Raw genomic sequence first — 21,644 nt, 5'->3', positions numbered from 1 at the left:
CTTTTCTTAAAATTTCTTTGTTTTCCTATAAAATACATTGTTTTTATGTTCCACGGTAGGTAGAATATCCAAATACCCATTAGAACTGGAACCGAATGCGGAATGCTGGCGGAATGCTAGCAAGTTCACGAGCACAACCGCAGTTTTCACCAAGCTTTTCGTACGGACCTCCGCGTGGGTGGCGAAAGAGAGCCGCAGGAGAGGCGGAAGAGAGCATCACGCAACTTAAGAGAAATATAACATTTGACGGAATTTTAATAGAAACACCATTTATAAAATGTGTTATCATTAAAATCAAGAAATATTATAATATAATATTAAACTTTTCAATTTAATATGTTTCGTATTTAATACAATATTTTTTGTGTTACATTTAAATATGAAATATATGGCGAAAGAGAGCCGCAGGAGAGGCGGAAGAGAGAATCACGCAAGTTAAGAGAAATATAACATTGCACGGTATTTTAATAGAAGCACCACCTTTAAAATGTGTTATCAATAATATGAAGATATGTGAAATATGAAAAAGACTACTTATATTTTTTGAATTTTATTTACAAGCTTAATATTTTTACTCCTTTATAATTTCACGATTACAACAGGCGGGATATTCTGCGTTCGGTGCAGTGTATTCCACAAGTTTGTACCCGGGGTAGTGAATAGCCTCAGCAACACAACTAAATAATTTAAATGGAACTAATTTATTTTAGTTCTTTAAATAGAAGATTTTATGCTTAGTCTTACAATGAGATCTCCGCTACTCTATCCTCTCTGCAGTAAACTCGCCTTAATGCCTGCAATTAGGGAAACGGCCGACCACAAAAAAAAACACGGTAGCTAGATGCATCTTAGCTTAGACTCTTCCGACATTTATAAAGCATCTACAATGGGCAGAAGATCGCAGTAATTTTTTATTATAGCTCAATCAAAACGCGTATGATGTATAACAATTGAAAAGGAACACTAACAGGAAGGGATTCGAGTAATTTTTTATTAGAGCTAAACCCAAACGTGTTATGGTATGTATATAATAACTAATCAGGAAATCTAACACTTAGACTAACGAAGGCAGATAATATATGTAAAATAGATAGTCTTAGACCGGATTTGGATTAGGAAAGATTTCAATTAAAAAAAAGCTGAACAATGAAATAGTTTTTTAGAGTTTAGGGGAAAGGTATGTAACAGGTTAGGAGGGGGCATTTCCAAACCCATAAAGGACCTTGATCAGGATCACTAGCCGAGTTGATAAAATATCCTAACTCGTAGACATAAATAGTAAAATTTCAGAGTCAGGAATAAACCTTGAGACAAAAAAGAGCATGTCTTCCAAAAGCAACATACAAATGGACAGAGACAATAAGTTGGTAAAAATAATCTTTAGGTAAGTAAGTTTTGTAGAGAAAAATAATAATAATAAAAAATAATAATTACTGATAAAAAAGTAAAGAATAAAAAAAAATTTATATATAGAGTATTAATACCCTAATATTCAATATTTTTGTCCGTGTGTTTACCATGAGATGTCGGAAATATCGATAGTTCAATCGATGTTTAGAACACGATTGCCACCTCTATCTCAGAAAGGCGTAAACAAAAACAAGGGAAATCTTGCAATCAAAAGCACTTTTAGGACCAAAAGAATCATTAAAACCATGTCCGACGAGTACGCATGCGTGGCCAAGGGAAAGCTCAAGCTGAAGAACGACTCGGATCTGAAGAAGAAAAAGAAGAAGCACAAGAGCAAGGACAAGGAGCTGCAGAAGGCGTACGTGGAGCAGCATGTGGCCGAGGCGGGCGCCACCTCCTCCTCCGGCGCCAGTGGCTACGAGCGGAAGCTCACCAAGGCGGAGCTGGCCAGCAAGAAGCAGCAGGAGAAGATGCGCAATAAGCGGATCATGGACAAGGCACAAACCACCCACAAGGAGCGAGTGGAGAAGTTTAACGAGCACTTGGACACACTTACCGAGCACTTCGACATACCCAAAGTGTCCTGGACGAAGTGAGGCGACACCAGTCGTAACTTAAAGCATACATTTATTATTAGGTTAAGTAATTTCGACTATGTTGTGACCTGGGGCGTGAAGAGGAAATGTGAGAGGGTGGCCAAAATAAACAATCCGGATGGCACAACTAAGCTAAATACACAGAAATATGTAGTTACAACGTAAAGAGGGGTAGTTTCCAACTTTCAGTCCAGTCTCCTCGGAGGGCTTTCGAACTCCTAGCGCGGTGCAATCAGCTCAAACATGGCGTACTTCCAGGTCCAGGAGCGCACCAATTGCTCGAAGCGTTCGCGCTCGTGTTCATAGATATATCCCACTTCCGGCTCCATGCAAACATCGGTGTACGGATCTGTCAGCAAGCTCTGCACCGACAGCAGCACCTTGGCCACATTAAGCGCCAGCGACCAGTTTTGCTTCTGGAAGATGTCGATGCCCACGTCGCCGTGTCGTGACACGTTCGGATGCAGGATCTTTGTGAGGAAACGAACTGTCGGCGGCGTCATCGGATAGCGCTCCGGGAAGAAGATGAACAGAAAGAATTTGCCACCCTCGTAGGGGCTGCCCGGTGGCCCCAGGATCGTGGCCTGCCAGTAGTTGTTTTGTCGATCCAGCGGTATGGCCGATATGCCTTCAGAGTCGTAGCTGTTCAGCAAATTCGCCTCGCCGCGCAGGAAGTTGTTTCGCATCACATTGCCCGGCTCCCGTTCGCCTGGCTGGTGAACCGCCTGCTCCTCCTCATCACCCCGGCCGCCCATCTCGATCAGGCAAGTGCGGCAGAAGCAGGAGGACATCAGGGCCCCGTACAACCGATACCAGTTGGGATTGTCCGCCAAGCTGTCGAACAGCGGCCAGCGCTGCTTGATATACGCCTTCCACATGCTCGGGGCCGTGTTCTTGCCGACGATCTCGTGCCATTGCTTGCACACCTCACTGGCCATCCACAGCGACATGTCGTCCAGATAGGCGAATATCTTCAGCATCACCTCGACGGGTATTATGTTCACAATGTTCCTACTGCCACTTGCTCCGCCGGCGCCGTTGTATTCATGGACTCGCGCCCTTCCATCGGCCAATTCATGCATATAGTGGGGCAGCGCCAAGGGAGCCATGGCCCGTGGGCGCTTGATGGGCAGCAGGAAGGGATTGACGGCCCTCTGGTGCTCAAAGTCGCGCTCCGGAGACTCTCGTCGTGGTGCCGCCGGCTCAGGCACCTGCTGGGGCAGATCGTCAACTGGCTGGGCTGGCTGCTGTTCATCCTGCGGTTCCCCTGGTGGCTGTGGATTTGGTTGCTGTGGAACGGCCGGCGGATCGGGATCCTCGAGATCCTCAAAGCCCATAATATCCACATCGTTCTCGGTCTCCTCGTCCTCCTGTTTGTCCTTGAACGGCGGCTCGTCGTTTCCAGAGTCCTCGTCGTCTGACAGCTCCGTCAGCAGCTCCTCCGCCCCCTGGGTGTTGTACAGGAAGGCGTGGCAGGCGCCGCATAACGGCTCCCCGAAGTTGGGCCCATAGTAGCCGTTGCACACCCAGCAGGTGTTGCTATTCTGCGAATTGGAAAGGCAGCAGACACTCAATTCATCGGACTGCAAGAAAGGGGCTTGTTCCCATATTGTATACACACCGAAAAAGAGAACGTCGACTCCACCAGCTGATGTGGGTTCTGGTCCGGATCGTCCGGGTCGTCCATCTCGTCGCCGCTGTTGGCCAGCTCCTTGAGCAACTGCTCCTGGTCCTTTTGCTGCTGCGCTGGCACGCAGCTAGTCATTTTATCCTGAATCTCCGGAGAAACTGGTGCGAAAACAAAATAGAGGTGGAGAAACATCGATGGCCTCATCGAAGTCATCGATGTGTTCAAATCATCGGTAGCCTTAGTGTTCGGAATAATCGATGTTTTTTTTTAAATTTTATTTATCCGCCATTGTTATGCAAAGACTAGAAGGTGGACTTTCAAAAAATAGGAGCCCATAGCAACGGCGACAACAAACTTACATTTTAAAAATTGTTTAATTTTCTTTATTAATATTAAATTATTGATGCTCCAGCCCTTAAAAAAAACTTTGTGCGTGTTAGTGAGACCATACCTGTCCACAATGTTGTGTCATCTATTGAGGACCATCCCTAGGACTATCGGTCGATAACCAAAACAAAACAGCTGCGACGACGTCACACGTGCAATTTATGTGAAATTCATCCTGAAAATGAAGCCAAAAAAGAAGCTGGGCAAGTTCCATGCGGGAAAGTGATATACTAAACACCTGCTAACCCGTACTTACATTACAGGTGTCGGGCTGAGCCGCGAGGAGCGACAGGTGCTTGTTATTGGGGAGATCATCCAGGAGCTGCTGCGGGCGCACGAGGCCAAGAAGGATGTGAACCTCAACAGGATGAAGTCCTTGGTGTCCTCCAAGTACGGACTGGACAGCTCGCCGCGCCTGGTGGACATCATTGCAGCCGTGCCGCAGGACGCCAAGAAGATCCTTCTCCCCAAGCTGAGGGCCAAGCCCATTCGCACAGCAAGTGGAGTAAGTCGTTTTGGTTAATGAAAGACAGCCCTTCTTTATCCATTCCCTTTACTTCAGATTGCCGTTGTGGCCGTCATGTGCAAGCCCCATCGCTGTCCGCACATCAACATGACAGGCAACATTTGCGTATATTGTCCCGGTGGACCAGACAGCGACTTCGAGTACTCTACGCAGTCGTACACGGGCTATGAGCCCACCTCAATGCGAGCCAGTAAGTCGATCTGTTTTTCCAAAATGTAAACTTAATATGTTCATCCAACCAATTTGCATTGCAGTCCGGGCGCGGTACGATCCCTTCCTGCAGACGCGCCACCGCGTCGAACAGCTGAAGCAGTTGGGCCACAGCGTGGACAAGGTGGAGTTCATCGTGATGGGCGGCACGTTCATGTGCCTGCCGGAGGAGTACCGCGACTACTTCATTCGCAACCTGCACGATGCCCTCTCCGGTCACAGCAGCGCCAATGTGGCGGAGGCCGTTCGCTACTCAGAGAAGTCACGCACCAAGTGCATTGGCATCACCATAGAGACGCGTCCGGATTACTGCCTCAAGCGGCATATTTCAGACATGCTTAACTACGGTTGCACCCGTTTGGAGATTGGCGTGCAATCGGTTTACGAGGACGTTGCCAGGGACACGAATCGAGGACACACCGTGCGGGCGGTGTGCGAGAGCTTCCAGTTGGGCAAGGATGCCGGCTATAAGATCGTGACGCACATGATGCCCGATCTTCCGAACGTGGACTTTGAGCGCGACATAGAGCAGTTTATCGAGTACTTTGAAAACCCCGCCTTTCGCTCCGACGGCCTGAAGATCTATCCGACTCTTGTCATTCGCGGCACAGGACTCTATGAGCTGTGGAAGACCGGTCGGTATAAGTCCTATCCACCATCGATGCTGGTGGACCTGGTGGCCAAGATTTTGGCCCTTGTACCACCATGGACGCGAGTATACCGCGTGCAGCGCGACATTCCCATGCCTCTGGTTAGGTAAGTTAAGCTTGATAAAATCAATTTATTTTGCCTTACATATTTATCCTTTCCAGTTCCGGCGTGGAGCACGGCAATCTCCGCGAGTTGGCTCTGGCCCGCATGAAGGATCTTGGGACCACTTGCCGCGATGTCAGGACGCGCGAGGTTGGCATTCAGGAGATCCACAACAAGGTGCGCCCATACGAAATCGAGTTAATACGCCGGGACTATGTGGCCAACGGCGGCTGGGAAACGTTCCTCTCCTACGAAGATCCCGAGCAGGACATTCTCGTGGGTCTTCTTAGGCTGCGTAAGTGCTCGCCGGACACCTTCCGTCCGGAGTTGAAGGGCGCGTGCTCCATTGTGCGCGAACTGCACGTGTATGGCTCAGTGGTGCCTGTTAATGCCCGTGATCCCACCAAGTTCCAGCACCAGGGCTTCGGTATGTTGCTCATGGAGGAGGCGGAGCGAATTTCTCGCGAGGAGCACGGCAGCACCAAATTGGCGGTAATATCGGGAGTAGGCACCAGGAACTACTATCGCAAGCTGGGATACGAACTGGACGGGCCGTACATGTCCAAAAGCATAGCCTAATTGGGAATTATAATACAGATTCCTGATGGCCTCAAATAAATTTAAAATTTAATGACTATGTTGGTGTAGCTTGATGGATTAAACATTTGTATTTATCACGCTAGGAGCAGTAAGATTTCGCTACTTAAAACTACGGCCTTAATTATATACATTAATATATATAGAGTGGATTGATTTATTGGCTAAAGATCATAGTCTTAAAGTATCCATGATACTACATATTTTTGGCTTTAACATCTCACAAGAAAAGTTCGTGGTCGTCATATTATATTTGAAAATAAAAAAGAATAGTTTTAAATCAGATGCATCAACATAAATCGACCCACTCTAATATACACCACACATAAATAAATAAGTTAGTTTATGCTGAGGAAAGTGTGCAAGAGAATGTTAGACAATGGCCTCCGCCGAGCCGAAGACCATGAATATGATCCATCCAACAAGATTAATGCCAGCCGCCGCGCTGAACACCATCGGCCAACTCTGCGTGAGTTCCAGAATGTGTCCGGCCAGATAGACACCTAGGAAGCCAGGGATTGCGCCCACTGTGTTCATCAGGCCAAAGACGCTGCCCGAGTGCAAAGGAGCCAGATCCTGGGGATTCACCGTCACCGCGTTGTTGTGGAAGCCCGTGCCGGCGATAATGATGGTCATGCAGATGAGGGCCGTGTGGAAATCCGTGGTGCGGCTCATCACAAAAAGGGCCAAATTTTGGGCGGCAAAGCAGCAGCTCTGGATAAACTTGCGCACCGTCGTCGTGTGCCACTCGCGGGCAAGCAACCTGGTGGTCAAGTACTTGGCGAACAGAGTGCACGGCGGCAAGGCCAGCCACGGTATCATATTGACCACCCAGCCCTTGGCGTGTGGAAAGCCGTCGTGGAAGTAGGTCGGCAGCCACGAGAGCAGCACGAAGAAGCAGTTCATCTCGCAGGCGTGGGTCAAAACACACGCCCAGAATGAAAGCCGGCTGAAGTAGCGCAGCCAGGGCACGGCCGTCGCCTCCGCCGGACTCTTGTTTGCGCACAATCGCGAGGGCGTGGCTATGTTAATGATCCTATTGCGCTCCCCGGCCATTGCATAGTAGCGCAGCACCAGCGCCCAGGCAATGCCCATCAGACCAATCACCCGGAAGACGTACGACCAGCCAAAATAATCCAGCAGAAACGAACCCATGATTCCGGTTAAGAGAGTGCCCATGGCCGAGCCGGCTGTGAGCAGGCCAAAGAAGCTGCTCCTCTCATTGGGGCACAGGTTCTGCAGGGGATAAGATTGTAGTTTATGTGAGTATCAGTATGATAACTACTTACCTGACTCGTCAAGCTGATCATGCTGGGAAAGTGGACGCCCTGAAGGGCTCCGTTCAAAATGCGAATGGCCACGATGAAGGGAATGGCATAGCTCTTAATAGAGCCCGCCGACCAGATAATAGTGGGCATCAGGAATGTGATGAGCGACCAGCCGATGGCGGCGAACAGGATGACCCGCTGACCTCCAAAGCGATCGCTGAAATATCCGCCCACAACCTGTGTGAGCGTGTAGCCCCAGAAGAAGGAGCTGAGCACGGTGCCGGAGTCGGTTTTGCTCCACTTCTGGGCGGATGCCACGGCCGGCACAAGAAGTGGCATGGTGGTGCGGGTGGAGTAGAGCATGCAGGTGCCCGTTATCAGGGTGATAAACCACACGCGTTTCTCGTGCCTGAAAAGAATCGAGGGAGGCGGATAACTAGAGTATTGGTATGATCGATGAGATGCACTCAGGGATTCCCACCTGGTCCATATGCTCTGCGTGTCCACCAGTTCCCCGCGCAGCAGCGAGTATTTTAGCTTTTCGTCCATGGTCAAAAAATGGGGTCCGGTTTTATTGCTGCTGCTTCACGTCACATATCAACTCCAAATGCTGCGTCTCTTGCCGCTGTGGCATATTCTAATGGCCTTTGTTTACTTTCATTCAGTTTGGTTTGACCCAGAACACAATGTATTTGAGCGATTATGTTTTTTACGTGGCTGTTTTTCCAGCAGCCGCTGGATCTTAGAGCATAGTCCGGCCAAGTAGACTTGGCTATGCGCTACTTTTTCAGTTTAAGATTGCAGTTGTACCGCACGCAGACAAAACAAATACATTGCATGTTAATATGGATAGAATGTATATTTAATATTAATTATTTATTTTATAATATATGATGTCATTAGTTTACGTAATTTAATTTATCAAATTCTCTGAAAATACATATTTTTTTTATTTAATTTTTAAATTAAGTGCATTATCAATAGGATATTCCCCATCGGCCCCGTTGTAGGGTGCACAAAATAGTATGCCCAAATAAACTATTCCGTGTTTATGTTATGTCGATATGCCTTGAATCGATAATAAATCGATAGCGCAACATGTGTTTTTGCGCTTAACAGCACTTTTACACGCAATGTTAATGGAGGACCAGTGCAAGGAAGTAAACAAACTATATGACCTGAGAAATATAATTTCCAAACGTCATTTCATTGCAACCCCATGTAAGTAGACCACAATTTTAACTACTGCCTCTAAAACTGAATATTTCAGGAAAATGAAGGAAAAATGCAGGGTTTGCTTGCTGAAGCACCAGAACATGGTGCACATATTTAAGGGTCAAAATACACAGGATCTCGAAATATCCTTAGCAGATATGATTTCGGAATCAACCGGCTTTCCAGTTGCCAAAGGGGACCGTCTTCCGGAATTCATTTGTGTGCTTTGCCTGCAGGATATGACAAGCACATTCAGGGCCAGGGAAACCTGCGAGACCAACCAGCAGCTCGTCTGCCAAATCAAGGAGGAAATCATAGAGGAGGATTTTGTGGAGGATGAGGATTACAATGGACAGGACTGCGAGTCGTATTATGAAGAGGAAACCGATCACTTTGCGTGCCACGTGAAGAACGAACCCTTAGAAGAAGACTTTGCAGAGGAAGACATGGCCAATACTTTAGACAGCCCAATAGACCATTACAATGAAGAATGTAATGATGAAAACACCGAAGTGGAAGCTAGTAATAATATAAAGGATATTGATTATGACCCTACCAAAGAAGAACTTCCATTCAAATGTGATCGTTGTCCCAAGAGGTTTCGGAGCAAGTATTTTCTTAATCTCCACAGAAACGATCACAAGAAAAAACAGGCACCGCAGAACTGTGACCACTGCTCCAAATCCTTTCCTACTTCAGCACAAATGAGGAAGCACATGCTGACTCACACCGGTGTTAGGACATATAAATGTCCGCAGTGTCCCAAATCCTTTTTCAATAGTTCCAATCTTCAATCACACCTTCGTATTCATACTGGGGAGCGACCATTCAAGTGCTCTAAATGTCCTAAGTCGTTTATACAAAGAACCCATCTTGTTAATCACGACCGCACTCACACCGGAGAACGACCCTTCAAGTGTTCCGAATGCCACAAGACTTTTATACAACCTGCTAATCTTCATTCGCACATCAAAACTCACTGCAAGCAAATATCCAGACCTCGGAGAAGCACAAGAGCCAGGAGCCAAACTCTGACAGAGGAACCAATTTTCAATTGCTCCCATTGCCCTCAGTCCTTTGCCAACGAAGATGCTCTCCTTAATCACATGCACACTCACAACGCCTTGTTCGAGGAAGAAGTTTGCCAGATGTCCGACAACGAAACCGATCCATTCCAAGACATCGAAGTGGATATATTCGAGGACAATGATAAGGATGTTAAGCTAGAAAATCCGGAGGACGCAGCAGACAACAGCAATGATGACCAAGTTCCTGTGTTTAGATGTATTCATTGTCCAAAGGTGTGCTGGCGCAGTCATGATCTTAAGGCCCACTTAAGAAATCATTATGAGGAACCAAAAGCGTGTCCCCACTGCCCGAAAACTTTCAGTATCGTATCGACCTTTAAGAGACATATGCGGACTCACACGAAGGAAAAAAAGTTTGCGTGCGCCTATTGTCCAAAGGTCTTCAGAAATCCGGCGCAGCTTAAAGAGCACACTCGAACTCACACCGGAGAACGGCCTTATCAATGCCCGGATTGCCTGCAGTCATTTGCCTATAATTCCGTTCTGAAAAAACACATGCGTACTCACACTGGCGAAAGGCCGTTCTGGTGTAACGAATGCAACAAATCGTATGTGCAATTGGATCATCTTAAGCAGCACATGCTTAGGAACCACACAGAACAAATCTCCACTAAAAAAGATGACCCACAGTACAAGTGTAGCGATTGCTTGAAGACATATCAAAACCCAAGATCGCTTAGGAGACACATGTTGATTCACACCAGGAAAAAAGAATATAATTGCACCGATTGCTCAGAGTGCTTTATAGGAAAAGAAGCCTATACAAATCACGTATTGATTGAACACACCAAAAAAGAATTCGTCAGTAAGGCTCAGGAACACACGCATAATTGCCTACTCTGCCCAAAAACGTTTTCAAATGATGAAAATCTTAAAGTCCATACTCTCACACACTGTGTGAAAAAGCGCCTTACATGCTCACATTGTCCGGAAACGTTTGCGAACAAACAAACTCTTAGAATGCACATACGCATTCACACGGGGGAAAAGCCCTATGGCTGTACCAAGTGCAAAAGAACCTTTTCAAGAAGCGACTACCTTGTCAAGCACATCAGTAGACGCCATGAGAAGAAACCTTCGGAACCAGAACCACCCATATGCGAGATTACCATAGAGGAGGAGAATCTCAGTGCGCTCGAAGAACTTTAAAAATCCACTGGGTTTGGTGTTACATTTAAGGGTAATTTACTTAATATAAGTAAATAAATATGTTACTATGTTTTAAAGGTTGGCATTTTATTAATTTTGAACAATAATATTATACTTTAACTTAGTGTTAATGAGAGATAAATATTCACAAACCTATCTCAATTCTTTTGGATGTCGGATAAGCATGTGCTTCGCGAGTATTACATGATCGTTGAATACTTCTGAGCATTGGGAGCAATGGATGTGTTTAAGTAGTTGCCTTTTCACAGAAAAGGCCTCCGAGCACTGAGTGCACTGGAACTGTTTTTTATTCGAGTGGATGTTCATGTGCTCTTTCAAACTGCTACGAAGCATAAAAGTCTTGCAGCACATGGGACATTTTAGGTATTCTACGTTTGGATGGGCTTTGCGGATATGATTTAAAAGGCTGTAAGTACCTGGAAACGAATCGGGGCAGTGAGGACACTGGGTTGATTTTCCTTCGACATGCCACCTTCTTAAATGATTCTGAAGGTTAGATTTTTGTGGAAATGTCTTTGAGCATTGCGAACATTGGAATGGATTCTGGTACTTGTCAATGCCTAAATTCTGATTTTTAGTATGAACTTTCATATGATATTGGAGATGCGCCTCTAACTTAAATGCCCATTCACATTGGGAGCACTTAAACGGCCTCTCACCCGTGTGAACTAGAACATGAAATATTAGACTGGAATGTTGCTGAAAAACCATCGGGCAGTAGGAACACTTGTACTGTTGCCGACCTTTATCGTGAATCCGCTTGTGTAACTGAAGAATAGAATTCCTTTTGAAGCTTTTCGGACAATGAGGACACTTGAAGAGAAGATCGGTCATTATGCAGTCTTTATCAATATCGCTATTTCTAGGACTAAAACTGCATTCTTTATCAACGTCGTTGATACCAGGATCATCAATACTATAATCTTCAGTGATATCGGTATCTTCCACTTTTAACCAGTCTTCAAGAGGTTGAATATTGCCTATACTATCCTCATCTTCAAGTAGGTCTTCTTCAACTGGCTCGTTTTTAACCTGAATGTCGAATTCACTCTTTTCCATCATTAATTCTTCATTTTTAGCTAAGCTAACTTCACTACAATTCAACTTGTCATTCTCATAGTTTTCATCCGTTGTGTCCTCTTCAAGGACCTCTTCCTTCATTTGGTATTCGGATATTTCGAAAACTTCTTCCTGAAATGAATTCGTCTCAACGACCTCTTGGTTTTGTTTGCTAAGGCATAGCACGCAGATGGTTTCTGGAAGGGAATCTCCACTTTTGACCAACAAGCCTTTTCTTAACTTGCAAATGCGACACAAGTTATCCATCGTCCTGTTGCTAAGAAGAACCAATTAAAAACAAATAGCAAAATTATTTTTACTTTCTTACCACTTTTTTGTTTACAATCTGTTAGGATTATTTCGAAGTGCACGATCTACCCTATGCTGTTAAGCAGAAACAACAGATGTTTTGCTATCGAATTGTTATCGATATTTGAAAAATGGCTCAAGACAAAATTAAATTAAGAGTATTTACCGAACAAATTCTCCATTTAATTATAAAATATTTGAACTCTTTATTTCATTAATTTTAAAATACTTTATGAGGTCATTGTTGTGGGTTCTTTCTTCACCTTCACTATAATAGTACGTATATTTTCTTATCCGCTTTGGGAATACTTCTTCTTCGGTTCTGTCTTTTCTTGACTCAGAAATTGGTACTAATCTTGAGTATCAGTTAAGTAGGCTCACTATCCTCTGTGCTTGGGAATGTGTCGCCTTAGACTAAAAAACCTTGGGCATTGAGGACATTTTACAGATACTTTTGTACTTTTATTTGAAAATTCCAGCGATTTTTTAAAGTAATCTTGAACAGTCTTGTCCACTTCTTTCTGCATTCCCGTTCCTACTTTGGTATTCGGTGCCTTGACAGCGAATCCTCGTTCCTCGCTGTGAATGCGCATAGAACAGTTTGCATAGAACAGTTGTCTTCTTCGGTGTTTCCCTTCTTTTCAAGATCATCCCTGCAAGCATTTTCTATCGCGGAAGGCACTATTAAGTGACTTCTAGAAGATGAAAACGATCGTCCGCGATATCGCATTCGGATCGCGGAAGTGACTCCCGTCGGGAAGAAATGTGCCACTTCGGCGACACTTCTCGAAGTCACTTCTGCGTTACTTCTGGAAGTGTCGCCGAAGTGACTTCTAGAAGTGTCGCCGAAGTGGCACATTTCTTCCCGAAGGGAGTCACTCCCGCGATCCGAATGCGATATCGCCGAAGTAACTTCTGGAAGTGTTGCCGTAGTCACTTATGGAAGTCACTCAAAAGTAACTTTACATATGCTTGTAGAAGATACCTAGAAGAGTCTTTCCCAATTGGAAAATCTTGAATAAAAACATATTTTTTTTTACTTTTAATATTTTGCATTTATTTTTTGTATACGTGCTTTGTCCGCTTGTATACACGGTCCATGGCAAGTAGAAAATTTTGCTGAACAATGTTATTTAGGTCCAGCTCCGTCGACATAAGAAATGTATTAATAACCATTTCTAAAAGAAACAGAAACAAAAATGGTTTTTTGTTCAGTCAAAGTAAAAATAAAGTAGAATACATTACCTTTTACAATTAAATATGTTGAGAATCGTTGGATGCTGGGTTTCTCCGCAGTTACACGCCAAGTAATGTCCACAGCTAGCTTGTCCGTATAAAGGTTTAAATAATCGTACAGCTCACGATAAGCACGTAATTTCGCACGCTTTGTTGGGGGGACATTTAAATATGTTAAGCAATTAAAAACAATTAGAAAAAACAAAGCTATATTTTTAAAACGCACAAATTTGATACAAAACCGCACTGTCCACAGACAAATCACGCAACGAAATGACGCTCGGGCGAAAAATAACGGCGTGGGTCAAAAGAAAGACCCAAAAAATTTTCAGAAAAAAAGGGGTGACGGAAAATTACCGCGACCTCTTTTTATCGCGTGTTTTACTCACTACTATCGTCTTTCTATCGCGCAGAAGTGTCTCAGAAGTTACTTCTTTGCGATCCCGACCCTTTTTGTTTTTATAAAATGTGTACTATCGTCTTTCTATCATCCAGAAGTGACTTGGAAGTTACTTCTTCGCGATACATGTATATTTTGTTTTTGTAAAATGTGTTCTATCGCGCAGAAGTTACTAAGAAGTGACTTCTGGACGACAGGCGATAGAAATATCGCCCTTTTGCTTGCAGGGATTACGATCGTATTGTAGTCAAAAAGCTCAATGTTTTTAAATTAATTATAATAAAGCGAGAATACACAGCATCCAAACATTTTTTATAGTTTACAGATTCAAGTGCACAGCCACCCTTTGAACCTGTAACTCAGGTAAACATATGATTTGCCATCAAAATCCTATCGATAAGAATTAACATATATCAAGATTTAATTTGACAATAAAATATAAAATGTTTAGAACAAAACCGGAAACTTTAACATAAATAAATATAAGGATTTTTCTTCATTTTTTGTATTTGTTTCAAACATTCATTAAGAAAAGTTTAAATATATAAAATATATAATGTTCATAGGTAGTTTCATACTGATTTCACAAAGATGATTTACTTCAGTGTTTAAGTACATTCAATGCTTAAAAGCTAGGGTTTCAATCTAAAAAGTTGCTACCTAGACTTTTTCCAGCAATATCAAATAAATCGTTTCTTTTCCTTGGCATGAATTCGCATGTGCTTTTTTAGGTACCGCATTAAGGTAAATTTCTGGGAGCACTGGGAGCACTTATGGACCTTGTCCGTCGAGTGTGTAAGCATATGGTGTTCGAGGGCATAATGATGTTCGAACTGTTCCGGGCACTGGGAACATGGATGCAGTGGAACATTTAAGTGAACTTTGGCATGCCTGCGAAGATGCTTTTTCCTTGGAAACGACTTCGGGCACTGGGTACACTTGAAGGCTCCCGACTCCGAGTGGGAGGCGATATGACGACGAAGTGGTTGCTTTAACGCAAACGTCTTGGGACACTGGGGGCACTGGAAGGGACGCTCGCCCGTGTGGACGCGTATGTGATCCCGCAGATGCGACTTTCTGGCAAAGAACTTCTTGCAATGCGGGCACTGGTGCGGGCGAACTCCATCGTGGACTCGTTTGTGCCGCAGGAGATCTGAACCCTTTACGAAGGACTTGGTGCACTCCGTGCACTGGAATGGACGCTCGCCCGTGTGGATGCGAATATGCGAAATAAGAGTGGGTTTTTGTGCGAAGGAATTGGAGCAGTGTTGGCACTTATAGGGCTTTTCACCAGTGTGACATCGAAGGTGGACAGTCAGAACTTGTTCATTGACACATGACCGGGAGCAGTGAGGACATTTGTAGCCCTGGACCCAGTTCCCTTGAAGACTTTTGTTTCGACGTCTTTTCCGCCTTGAGCTCTTTTGTAAGCCAGTTGTCTCTTTGGTTTTGCCATCATCCGATTTCAAAGTATTAGCGGAGGTATCACATTCGCTTTCCTTGTCCGAAAACTCCCAGTCCTCTTCCTCGAGTAAAGCGCAAATGGCTTCCTCTATGCCCTCATCACGGACCTGGCAGAAGAACTGGTGGCTCCTCTCGCAGGTCTTCCCGATCTTGTAGGCATTCTTCGCATCCTGCAGACAAGCACGGCAAATGGTCGCGGGAAACGAATCTCCTGGCTTGGCCTCGAACCCAGTGCATTCCGTGATCATTTCTGCTATGGAGATTTCCAGTTTCGGCATCCTATCGAATATGTTGACCAGGTGCTCATCTCCAGGAGTCCCCAGGCAAGCCCGGCAAATTTTCTCCATGACCTCGGCCCTGTGCATATAATAAATATAATATTAGCCATATTTTAGTAGGCCAAGAATATGTATGTACAATAGAACTACTCAGTCAATTTAGTCAAGGAACCCAAATCCATGAGAAAAACATGTGCGAAGGTGAAATGCAATATGATATATGTATGTATATCGTATGATTACTATAACAGCTGTTATGCGCAGTCGAAATCTGTTAAAAGATTTAATATACTGTTATCCCTAAACAAACCAATTTTTAAAATAGAACAAAACTAAAAAGGACTTCGTGTAGAAGGAACCGAATATAAATATATATATAATTTACTGCAATGTTTAATATCATATCATTTAACAACAATTTCAGTTGACTAAAATCAATCTTGAGATTTCTTAACCAGTATAATTACAACATATGTATGCCTAACAACGGAATGCATTTTTTTAAGGTACTCTCAAGGTTTCAGGTTTATCCAGGGTTATTTCTGGTGTGTTTTCATGTGCGCACGCAGACTCTGCGAGTAGCTGAAGGACTTTTGGCACGTGGGACACTCGTAGGGTTGCACTCCAGTGTGGGTTCGCATGTGAGTTCCCAGAGTGGAGCGGGCAGCGAAGGTCTTGGAGCACTCGGAGCACTTATAAGGACGTTCTCCGGAGTGACAGCGCAAGTGGATGGTAAGAAGCTTCCGCCATCTGAAGGACGTCGCGCAGTGGGGACACTTGTGCGGACGTTCGCCAGAGTGACCCAACTTGTGATCCCTCAGGGAGCCCCAGTAAGAGAAGGCTTTCGGGCACTCGGTGCACTTGAAGGGGCGCTCGCCCGTATGGATGCGTATGTGCTTCTGCAGGGCACAGCTATCTTTAAAGGTCTTCGGGCAGTGCTCACATTTATAGGGTCTTTCATCGGAGTGGAGTCTCATGTGCTTCGTTAGATTGCCATTCAATTTGCATCTCTTCGGGCAATGTGGACACTTAAATGGAAGCTGCTTAGCACCATCATCGCTGTCATCTATAGAGGATTCAGCCTTCTTGACCACCTCCTGATCCTTAGCCTTATGGAAGTCCTTATCTTTGAAGAACTTATCACCATCATCGCTATCATCTGTAGAGGATTCGGTCTTGTTGTCCTCTTCCTTATGGAAGTCCTTGTCCTTTAAGTACATATCACCATCATCGCTATCATCCGTAGATGATTTGGTCTTGTTGTCCTCTTCCTTATGGAAGTCCTTGTCCTTTAAGTACATATCACCATCACCGCTATCATCCGTAGATGATTTGGTCTTGTTGTCCTCTTCCTTATGGAAGTTCTTGTCCTTTAAGTACATATCACCATCACCGCTATCATCCGTAGATGATTTGGTCTTCTTGTCCTCTTCCTTATGGAAGTCCTTGTCCTCGAAGAACATATCACTATCATCGCTATCATCTGTAGAGGATGCAGTCTTTTTGTCCCCCTCCTGATCCTTAGCTCTGTAAAAGGCCTTTGCCTCACGATCCTCCTCCATCAGGCTGAAGAAGTAATGGCTCCTCTCGTAGGTTTGCTTGATCTCAAAGGCATTTTCAGCATCCTCACGGCAAGGCAGGCAAATCAGTTCCGGAAGAGAGTCCCTCTTTTCAACTGGAAAGCCGGTAGATTCTGAAATCATATCCGCAATGGAAATGTCCAGCTCTTGCGTTTCCTGGAAAATGTTTACCATGACGTCCGACTTCTTGAAACAAACTCGGCATATTTTCTCCATTGTCCTGAAATTGAGTAATCAAGACATTAATAAATAACACAAAAATCACAAAAATTAGCTGACGTTCTTGATAGGTTCTAAAATTTGAAGGATAGTTCCGATTACTGGTGACGCTAATCACCCTGTGACTCTGTTACCCGAAATCAATAACAAAATTTAAAAGTTATCGGAATACTAGATTTCGAGTTTCTTAATTTGTTTAATTAAAAAATATACAATTTTTAAAGAATAATATTAAAATGATGAGTTAATAATAAAATTATTATTAATATTTCTTCTAAGCAACTTAAATGCTCGTTAAAAGTAAAATAATAGTACAGATTCAGCATATATGTACAAACTATGTTGCCAAGTGATTTATTTTATAAGAACCCACGTCCGACAATTGAAATTAGCCATTTTTTATATTACAATACCTTCAATAGTTTATTATTAAATCTAAGTATAATTGTATGTTATATTCAATTGTTATTATTGTAAATATCGCGATGCCTATTAAGATAATTCGTTTCAAAATGGTAAAAAACCTATACTAAATAGTTTTAGTTTCTATTTCTTGGGCAGTGCATCCTCGTCCGTGGGATCGCAGTCGGCGCAGTGCCAGGAGTAGCCGCGAATCTTGGGCGACTTTTTGAGCGGCGGCTCGAGGCAGGCGAAGTGATAGTGTCGGTGGCACTCGTCGCAGGTCACCACTTGGTTGGTCTTTCCCGTCTGGCTGCACACACAGCAGCTGATCTCCACATTCGGCTTGGTGTTGGACACTCGGGGACGACCCACCCGAGTCTTCCGGGGAGTTGCCTTCCGAGGACTAACCTTTCGCTTTGGCGACGGCGTAGTGGTGACGGCGACGGGAGCGGCAGCGGGAACAGGAGCCTCCTTGGGCTCCCGTATCTTTTGCGGTGACGCTGCCGGCAGTACAATGGGGGCCAAGGCCTGCTCCGCTCCCTGGACACTGTCCTCGACCGTTTCAACCGAGGTGGGACGCGAGGCTTCATCCACGGAACGCACTGCGTTGGCCGGCACGTAGAAGTACTGCGATTCGGGCGCATCCTCGCCGGGCAGGCGCAGTGCCTTGAAAATGATCTTGATGGTGCTGCCGGAGGAGTTGGCCACGGTGTCCAGGTGAGACGACGATTCGTCGAGGTGAGCCCGCTTTTTTCGCTTCCGTTTGTGCTCCTTGCCGATGGATTTCTCCGTGTCCGACGACAGATTGTGTTTGTTCTTGTGCTTGTCCTTGCGCTTGCCCTTGCGGGATAGTTTTCCGCAAGAGTCGTCAATGGAATCCTCGCAGCCAGATAGATTCAAGGCGCTGGCATTGGGAGTTGCCAACGCAGGAGCAGCTGCGGGTGTGGGTGTGGCATTAGCGGCAGGAACTGGCGGAAGAAGATCCGTGAGATTAGCTTTTATTCGAAACAAACAATAAATAAGCGGTTTTTAATTCCATTAAGTTATCTGTGGTACTTATCACACAAAAATGAATATAACGTTGAGTAAGAATTTTCCTTCTAGCATAGGTGCCAAAATCAATCCAATTGAAGGGAAATTAACATTTTACGGGAAAAGCATATATGTTTTTCAAACATATCAAACATAATTTTTGAAACGATCATGCGGATAATCATGGACATTCGCAAATACATTAAACCAAAATGAGTACTTTCAAAACAAAGAATAAACATGTTAACATTTTTAAACAACAAAACAAAAACTCCAAATTAAGCAACATTTTCTTGACAAGCTTAGTGCAAAGTCGAATTCTTCGCAACGAACTCACCATTAGTTGGTGTTTTATGCGGCGATTGCAGCTTGGGACGTTTCGGCGATTTGGTCAGATCCTCAATGTAGTCCGGAGCAGGAGCTGGCAAGGATTTGTTGATCGCCCTTTTGGGAGCGATGGCCACTGGAACATCGTCCAGCGAATACCGATCCTCGTAGATCCAATGGCCATCTTTGTTGAAGCGATTGCGGGATTTTCTCGGCCCCGAGGAGATCTCCGTGACGGCATCTGAACCATCCGACTTATCGCAGCACTCAGAGCACTGCCAGCCGTACTGCTTGGATTTCTTTGGCGGACGTGTGAGCGGTGGATTTAGGCAGCCCAGATGGTAGTGCAGGTTGCATGTGTCGCATTTGACCAACAAGTGCTGATCCTTGCTCCGTTTGCAGATACCGCAGGCCACCGAAGGAGCCGCATCGACGGAAGCCGACGAGCTGCCGTGCTTGCCCTGTTTGGCCTGAGTACTGAGCATTCGTGAAGAGTCCAGCTTACTGCCCGGTGGGCCTAGGTGGCCCAACGGAAAACCCACGCCCATTTTTAGGGCAGCAGCTGTGGGCACTGAAATGGGTCGCTGGGGTGGAGTGGGCGTACTTGTCTTGGGCGGCACCTCTGGCAATGGACGTGCTATGAGATCCACGCTAGGCAGCGTCATGTTTGGTGCGATTTGGGCCAAAGAGGCGTGCAGCGACTTAATGCTCGTTAGCAGAGATTCCTTGGTGGCCTTCACCGCCTTGCGTTCCTCCAATGCCGTGTCATACTGAGCCCTGAGCACGTCCTGATCCTTGGACAAAATGGCGTTTTGCGAGATAAGCTGCCGTTGTTGTTGGCGGAAGTCATCCATGCGGACAATGCGGTCCATGTAGTAGGCCGTAAACTCAACACTGAAGGCCGGTGCAATGTGCCACTTCTTTCGAATGTCGGTAAGGGCGTTGATGTGTGCCTCCCGCTGCTCCAGATGCTGCACATCCACCGACATGATCTCCGCCTTGGCCAACAGGCGACGACAGGCGGAGGCCGAAGTGGTGAGCAAGCGCGACATTTTCTGCGTTGGCACCCACGGCGTGGGCTTGAGCTCCTTGTGCCGCGCGTACTTGTGCTGGATCTTTTGGAGCTTGCGCTGAATGCGCGCTTGCGCTGGATTCGGGTGGGGAGCAGGTGCCTCGTGGTCGCCAGCTGTTGCCTCCTTTTCCCTGGCTCGCTGCAACATGTTGAGCCGCAGGGTGTGATAGTTTCGTCGCCGCTTCTTGATCATTTCCTTGTCCGAGTGCACCTTGCAGTGGGCGTAGAACGGATCGGCGGCATCGTCCTCGTGGTGTGCTTCAATCAGGAATCCGGCCACCTGGGCGCAGGTCACGTGGAAATAGGTCTTGCACATGCCTGCATCACAACCGATGCAAACTCCCGAACGGGCAAATAGGGCGTTATCGCAGAGGGAGCACACCTTGGCGCCCCACTTGCTGTACTGCATCTCGAACAGCGTCACCGAGGACAGTTGCTCCACCTCGCCAAAGGCCACGCCGGGCACATACAGCGCACAGATGAGGTGCACCCATTTGCCCACGTCCGTCTCCTTGTAGATGCCGCCCTTATTGGGGCACAGTTCGCAGTCGGGTTCCGAGACTCCGGCGCGACAGGCCTCGCAGAACCACGGTTCCGTGGAGCAGGTGGAGTTTGTACTGGAGATGCTCACGTTGTCGCTGACCCCGTAGCATCCTTCGTGGACGGAAACGCCGCAGGAGTCGCACTCCACAATCTCGTTGACGTCATCGCTGCGTTCGCCGAGGCAGACGCAGCACATCCGCTTCGCCGGAGCTTTGGACAGCTGCAACGGGGGCCGAGGGACTCCTCCGGCCGCAGGAGCAGCTGCTCCATGGTCCCCGCCATTGATGCCGTTCTCCACGGGCGCAGGTTCCGATTCGGCCAGCAATTGGCGGAGCATCAGCGTCGAGTCCTCGCTCTCCGCGTCCGAATCCGAGTCAGAATCGGACTCACTACTGGCGTCGCTGCTCTCGTCGCCATCGCTCTCATCCTTCGATCCGTCCGAGCAGTTGTCGATGTCCGGCAGGAATTCGCTGTCCGAGGAGCTCTCGCCCAGGTCGAAATCCAGCAGAGCCTGCGTGGTAATTTTCGGCTGGCGCGCTCGCTTCATGATTAAGCAGACAACCCGGATTTATCCGCAATTTTATCACAATTTTTTTCCGGAAAATTATCGACTGCCGATATGTCATAGAGATGGACTTGTATTCCAGGTATGGTGTTATCGACCAAAACTAATTTGAAATTAAATTATATTAATTTTCCTAATTTTAATTGAAAACTGTGCCAATTTTATAAACAAAATGATAATAAAACACTTCCTAGTTAAACATTAAAAAAAACGCAAAATAAACAAAAATGTAAAATTCTGTAAAAGAAAAATGTAAATGTATTTTATTTGATTTGCCATATCTGTGCGGATAAAGGTAAAAACAGAGA

General features: G+C 45.6%; 9 protein-coding genes across 13 annotated transcripts; 3 read left to right on the top strand and 6 right to left on the bottom strand.

Annotated features, from left to right (window-relative positions):
• Window positions 1–1,546: 1,546 nt before the first annotated feature.
• LOC119548059 (protein FAM32A) lies at window positions 1,547–2,153 on the top strand. Its single transcript, XM_037855143.1, has one exon. The coding sequence runs from the start codon at window positions 1,551–1,553 to the stop codon at window positions 2,004–2,006; it is 456 nt and encodes a 151-aa protein (XP_037711071.1). The 5' UTR covers window positions 1,547–1,550; the 3' UTR covers window positions 2,007–2,153.
• On the bottom strand, window positions 2,021–3,817 carry LOC119548058. The gene is made up of 2 exons (XM_037855142.1): window positions 3,628–3,817; window positions 2,021–3,550 (listed from the first exon to the last, which is right to left on the bottom strand). The coding sequence occupies exons 1-2, from the start codon at window positions 3,769–3,771 to the stop codon at window positions 2,225–2,227; spliced, it is 1,470 nt and encodes a 489-aa protein (XP_037711070.1). The 5' UTR covers window positions 3,772–3,817; the 3' UTR covers window positions 2,021–2,224.
• A 265-nt stretch (window positions 3,818–4,082) lies between these two features.
• LOC119547625 (elongator complex protein 3) lies at window positions 4,083–6,149 on the top strand. Its single transcript, XM_037854551.1, has 5 exons — window positions 4,083–4,226; window positions 4,287–4,528; window positions 4,586–4,739; window positions 4,804–5,515; window positions 5,572–6,149. The coding sequence occupies exons 1-5, from the start codon at window positions 4,205–4,207 to the stop codon at window positions 6,089–6,091; spliced, it is 1,650 nt and encodes a 549-aa protein (XP_037710479.1). The 5' UTR covers window positions 4,083–4,204; the 3' UTR covers window positions 6,092–6,149.
• Window positions 6,148–8,124, bottom strand: LOC119547626 (solute carrier family 17 member 9). The gene is made up of 3 exons (XM_037854553.1): window positions 7,859–8,124; window positions 7,399–7,786; window positions 6,148–7,345 (listed from the first exon to the last, which is right to left on the bottom strand). The coding sequence occupies exons 1-3, from the start codon at window positions 7,924–7,926 to the stop codon at window positions 6,482–6,484; spliced, it is 1,320 nt and encodes a 439-aa protein (XP_037710481.1). The 5' UTR covers window positions 7,927–8,124; the 3' UTR covers window positions 6,148–6,481.
• Window positions 8,125–8,499: 375 nt separating this feature from the next.
• LOC119548026 (oocyte zinc finger protein XlCOF6-like) lies at window positions 8,500–10,906 on the top strand. The gene is made up of 2 exons (XM_037855100.1): window positions 8,500–8,598; window positions 8,648–10,906. Coding segments are annotated over exons 1-2 (2,184 nt in total). The 5' UTR covers window positions 8,500–8,596; the 3' UTR covers window positions 10,830–10,906.
• Window positions 10,900–12,290, bottom strand: LOC119548027 (zinc finger protein 501-like). 2 transcript variants are annotated; one of them, XM_037855102.1, is made up of 2 exons: window positions 12,238–12,290; window positions 10,900–12,180 (listed from the first exon to the last, which is right to left on the bottom strand). In XM_037855102.1, the coding sequence occupies exon 2, from the start codon at window positions 12,174–12,176 to the stop codon at window positions 10,983–10,985; it is 1,194 nt and encodes a 397-aa protein (XP_037711030.1). In that variant the 5' UTR covers window positions 12,177–12,180; window positions 12,238–12,290; the 3' UTR covers window positions 10,900–10,982. The 2 variants fall into 2 exon arrangements, with proteins under 2 accessions (XP_037711030.1, XP_037711029.1); XM_037855101.1 differs by having other exon boundaries at window positions 10,900–12,186; window positions 12,238–12,264.
• A 2,056-nt stretch (window positions 12,291–14,346) lies between these two features.
• On the bottom strand, window positions 14,347–16,083 carry LOC119546643 (gastrula zinc finger protein XlCGF8.2DB-like). 3 transcript variants are annotated; one of them, XM_037853090.1, is made up of 2 exons: window positions 16,064–16,083; window positions 14,347–15,675 (listed from the first exon to the last, which is right to left on the bottom strand). In XM_037853090.1, the coding sequence occupies exons 1-2, from the start codon at window positions 16,066–16,068 to the stop codon at window positions 14,535–14,537; spliced, it is 1,146 nt and encodes a 381-aa protein (XP_037709018.1). In that variant the 5' UTR covers window positions 16,069–16,083; the 3' UTR covers window positions 14,347–14,534. The 3 variants fall into 3 exon arrangements, with proteins under 3 accessions (XP_037709018.1, XP_037709017.1, XP_037709019.1); XM_037853089.1 differs by lacking the exon at window positions 16,064–16,083 and adding an exon at window positions 15,747–15,918; XM_037853091.1 differs by lacking the exon at window positions 16,064–16,083 and adding an exon at window positions 15,736–15,816 and having other exon boundaries at window positions 14,348–15,675.
• On the bottom strand, window positions 15,973–17,506 carry LOC119546642 (zinc finger protein 32-like). The gene is made up of 2 exons (XM_037853088.1): window positions 17,348–17,506; window positions 15,973–17,289 (listed from the first exon to the last, which is right to left on the bottom strand). The coding sequence occupies exons 1-2, from the start codon at window positions 17,379–17,381 to the stop codon at window positions 16,133–16,135; spliced, it is 1,191 nt and encodes a 396-aa protein (XP_037709016.1). The 5' UTR covers window positions 17,382–17,506; the 3' UTR covers window positions 15,973–16,132.
• Window positions 17,507–17,742: 236 nt separating this feature from the next.
• Window positions 17,743–21,384, bottom strand: LOC119546641 (PHD finger protein 14). 2 transcript variants are annotated; one of them, XM_037853086.1, is made up of 2 exons: window positions 19,167–21,384; window positions 17,743–18,792 (listed from the first exon to the last, which is right to left on the bottom strand). In XM_037853086.1, the coding sequence occupies exons 1-2, from the start codon at window positions 21,316–21,318 to the stop codon at window positions 17,942–17,944; spliced, it is 3,003 nt and encodes a 1,000-aa protein (XP_037709014.1). In that variant the 5' UTR covers window positions 21,319–21,384; the 3' UTR covers window positions 17,743–17,941. The 2 variants fall into 2 exon arrangements, with proteins under 2 accessions (XP_037709014.1, XP_037709015.1); XM_037853087.1 differs by having other exon boundaries at window positions 17,750–18,765.
• Window positions 21,385–21,644: the final 260 nt, after the last annotated feature.

Source organism: Drosophila subpulchrella, chromosome 2L (genome assembly GCF_014743375.2).
Source record: "Drosophila subpulchrella strain 33 F10 #4 breed RU33 chromosome 2L, RU_Dsub_v1.1 Primary Assembly, whole genome shotgun sequence".
NCBI classification, from domain to species: Eukaryota; Metazoa; Arthropoda; class Insecta; order Diptera; family Drosophilidae; genus Drosophila; species Drosophila subpulchrella.
Note: the sequence above shows the minus strand (reverse complement) of the source record. Positions and strands in the feature narration are given on the sequence as shown.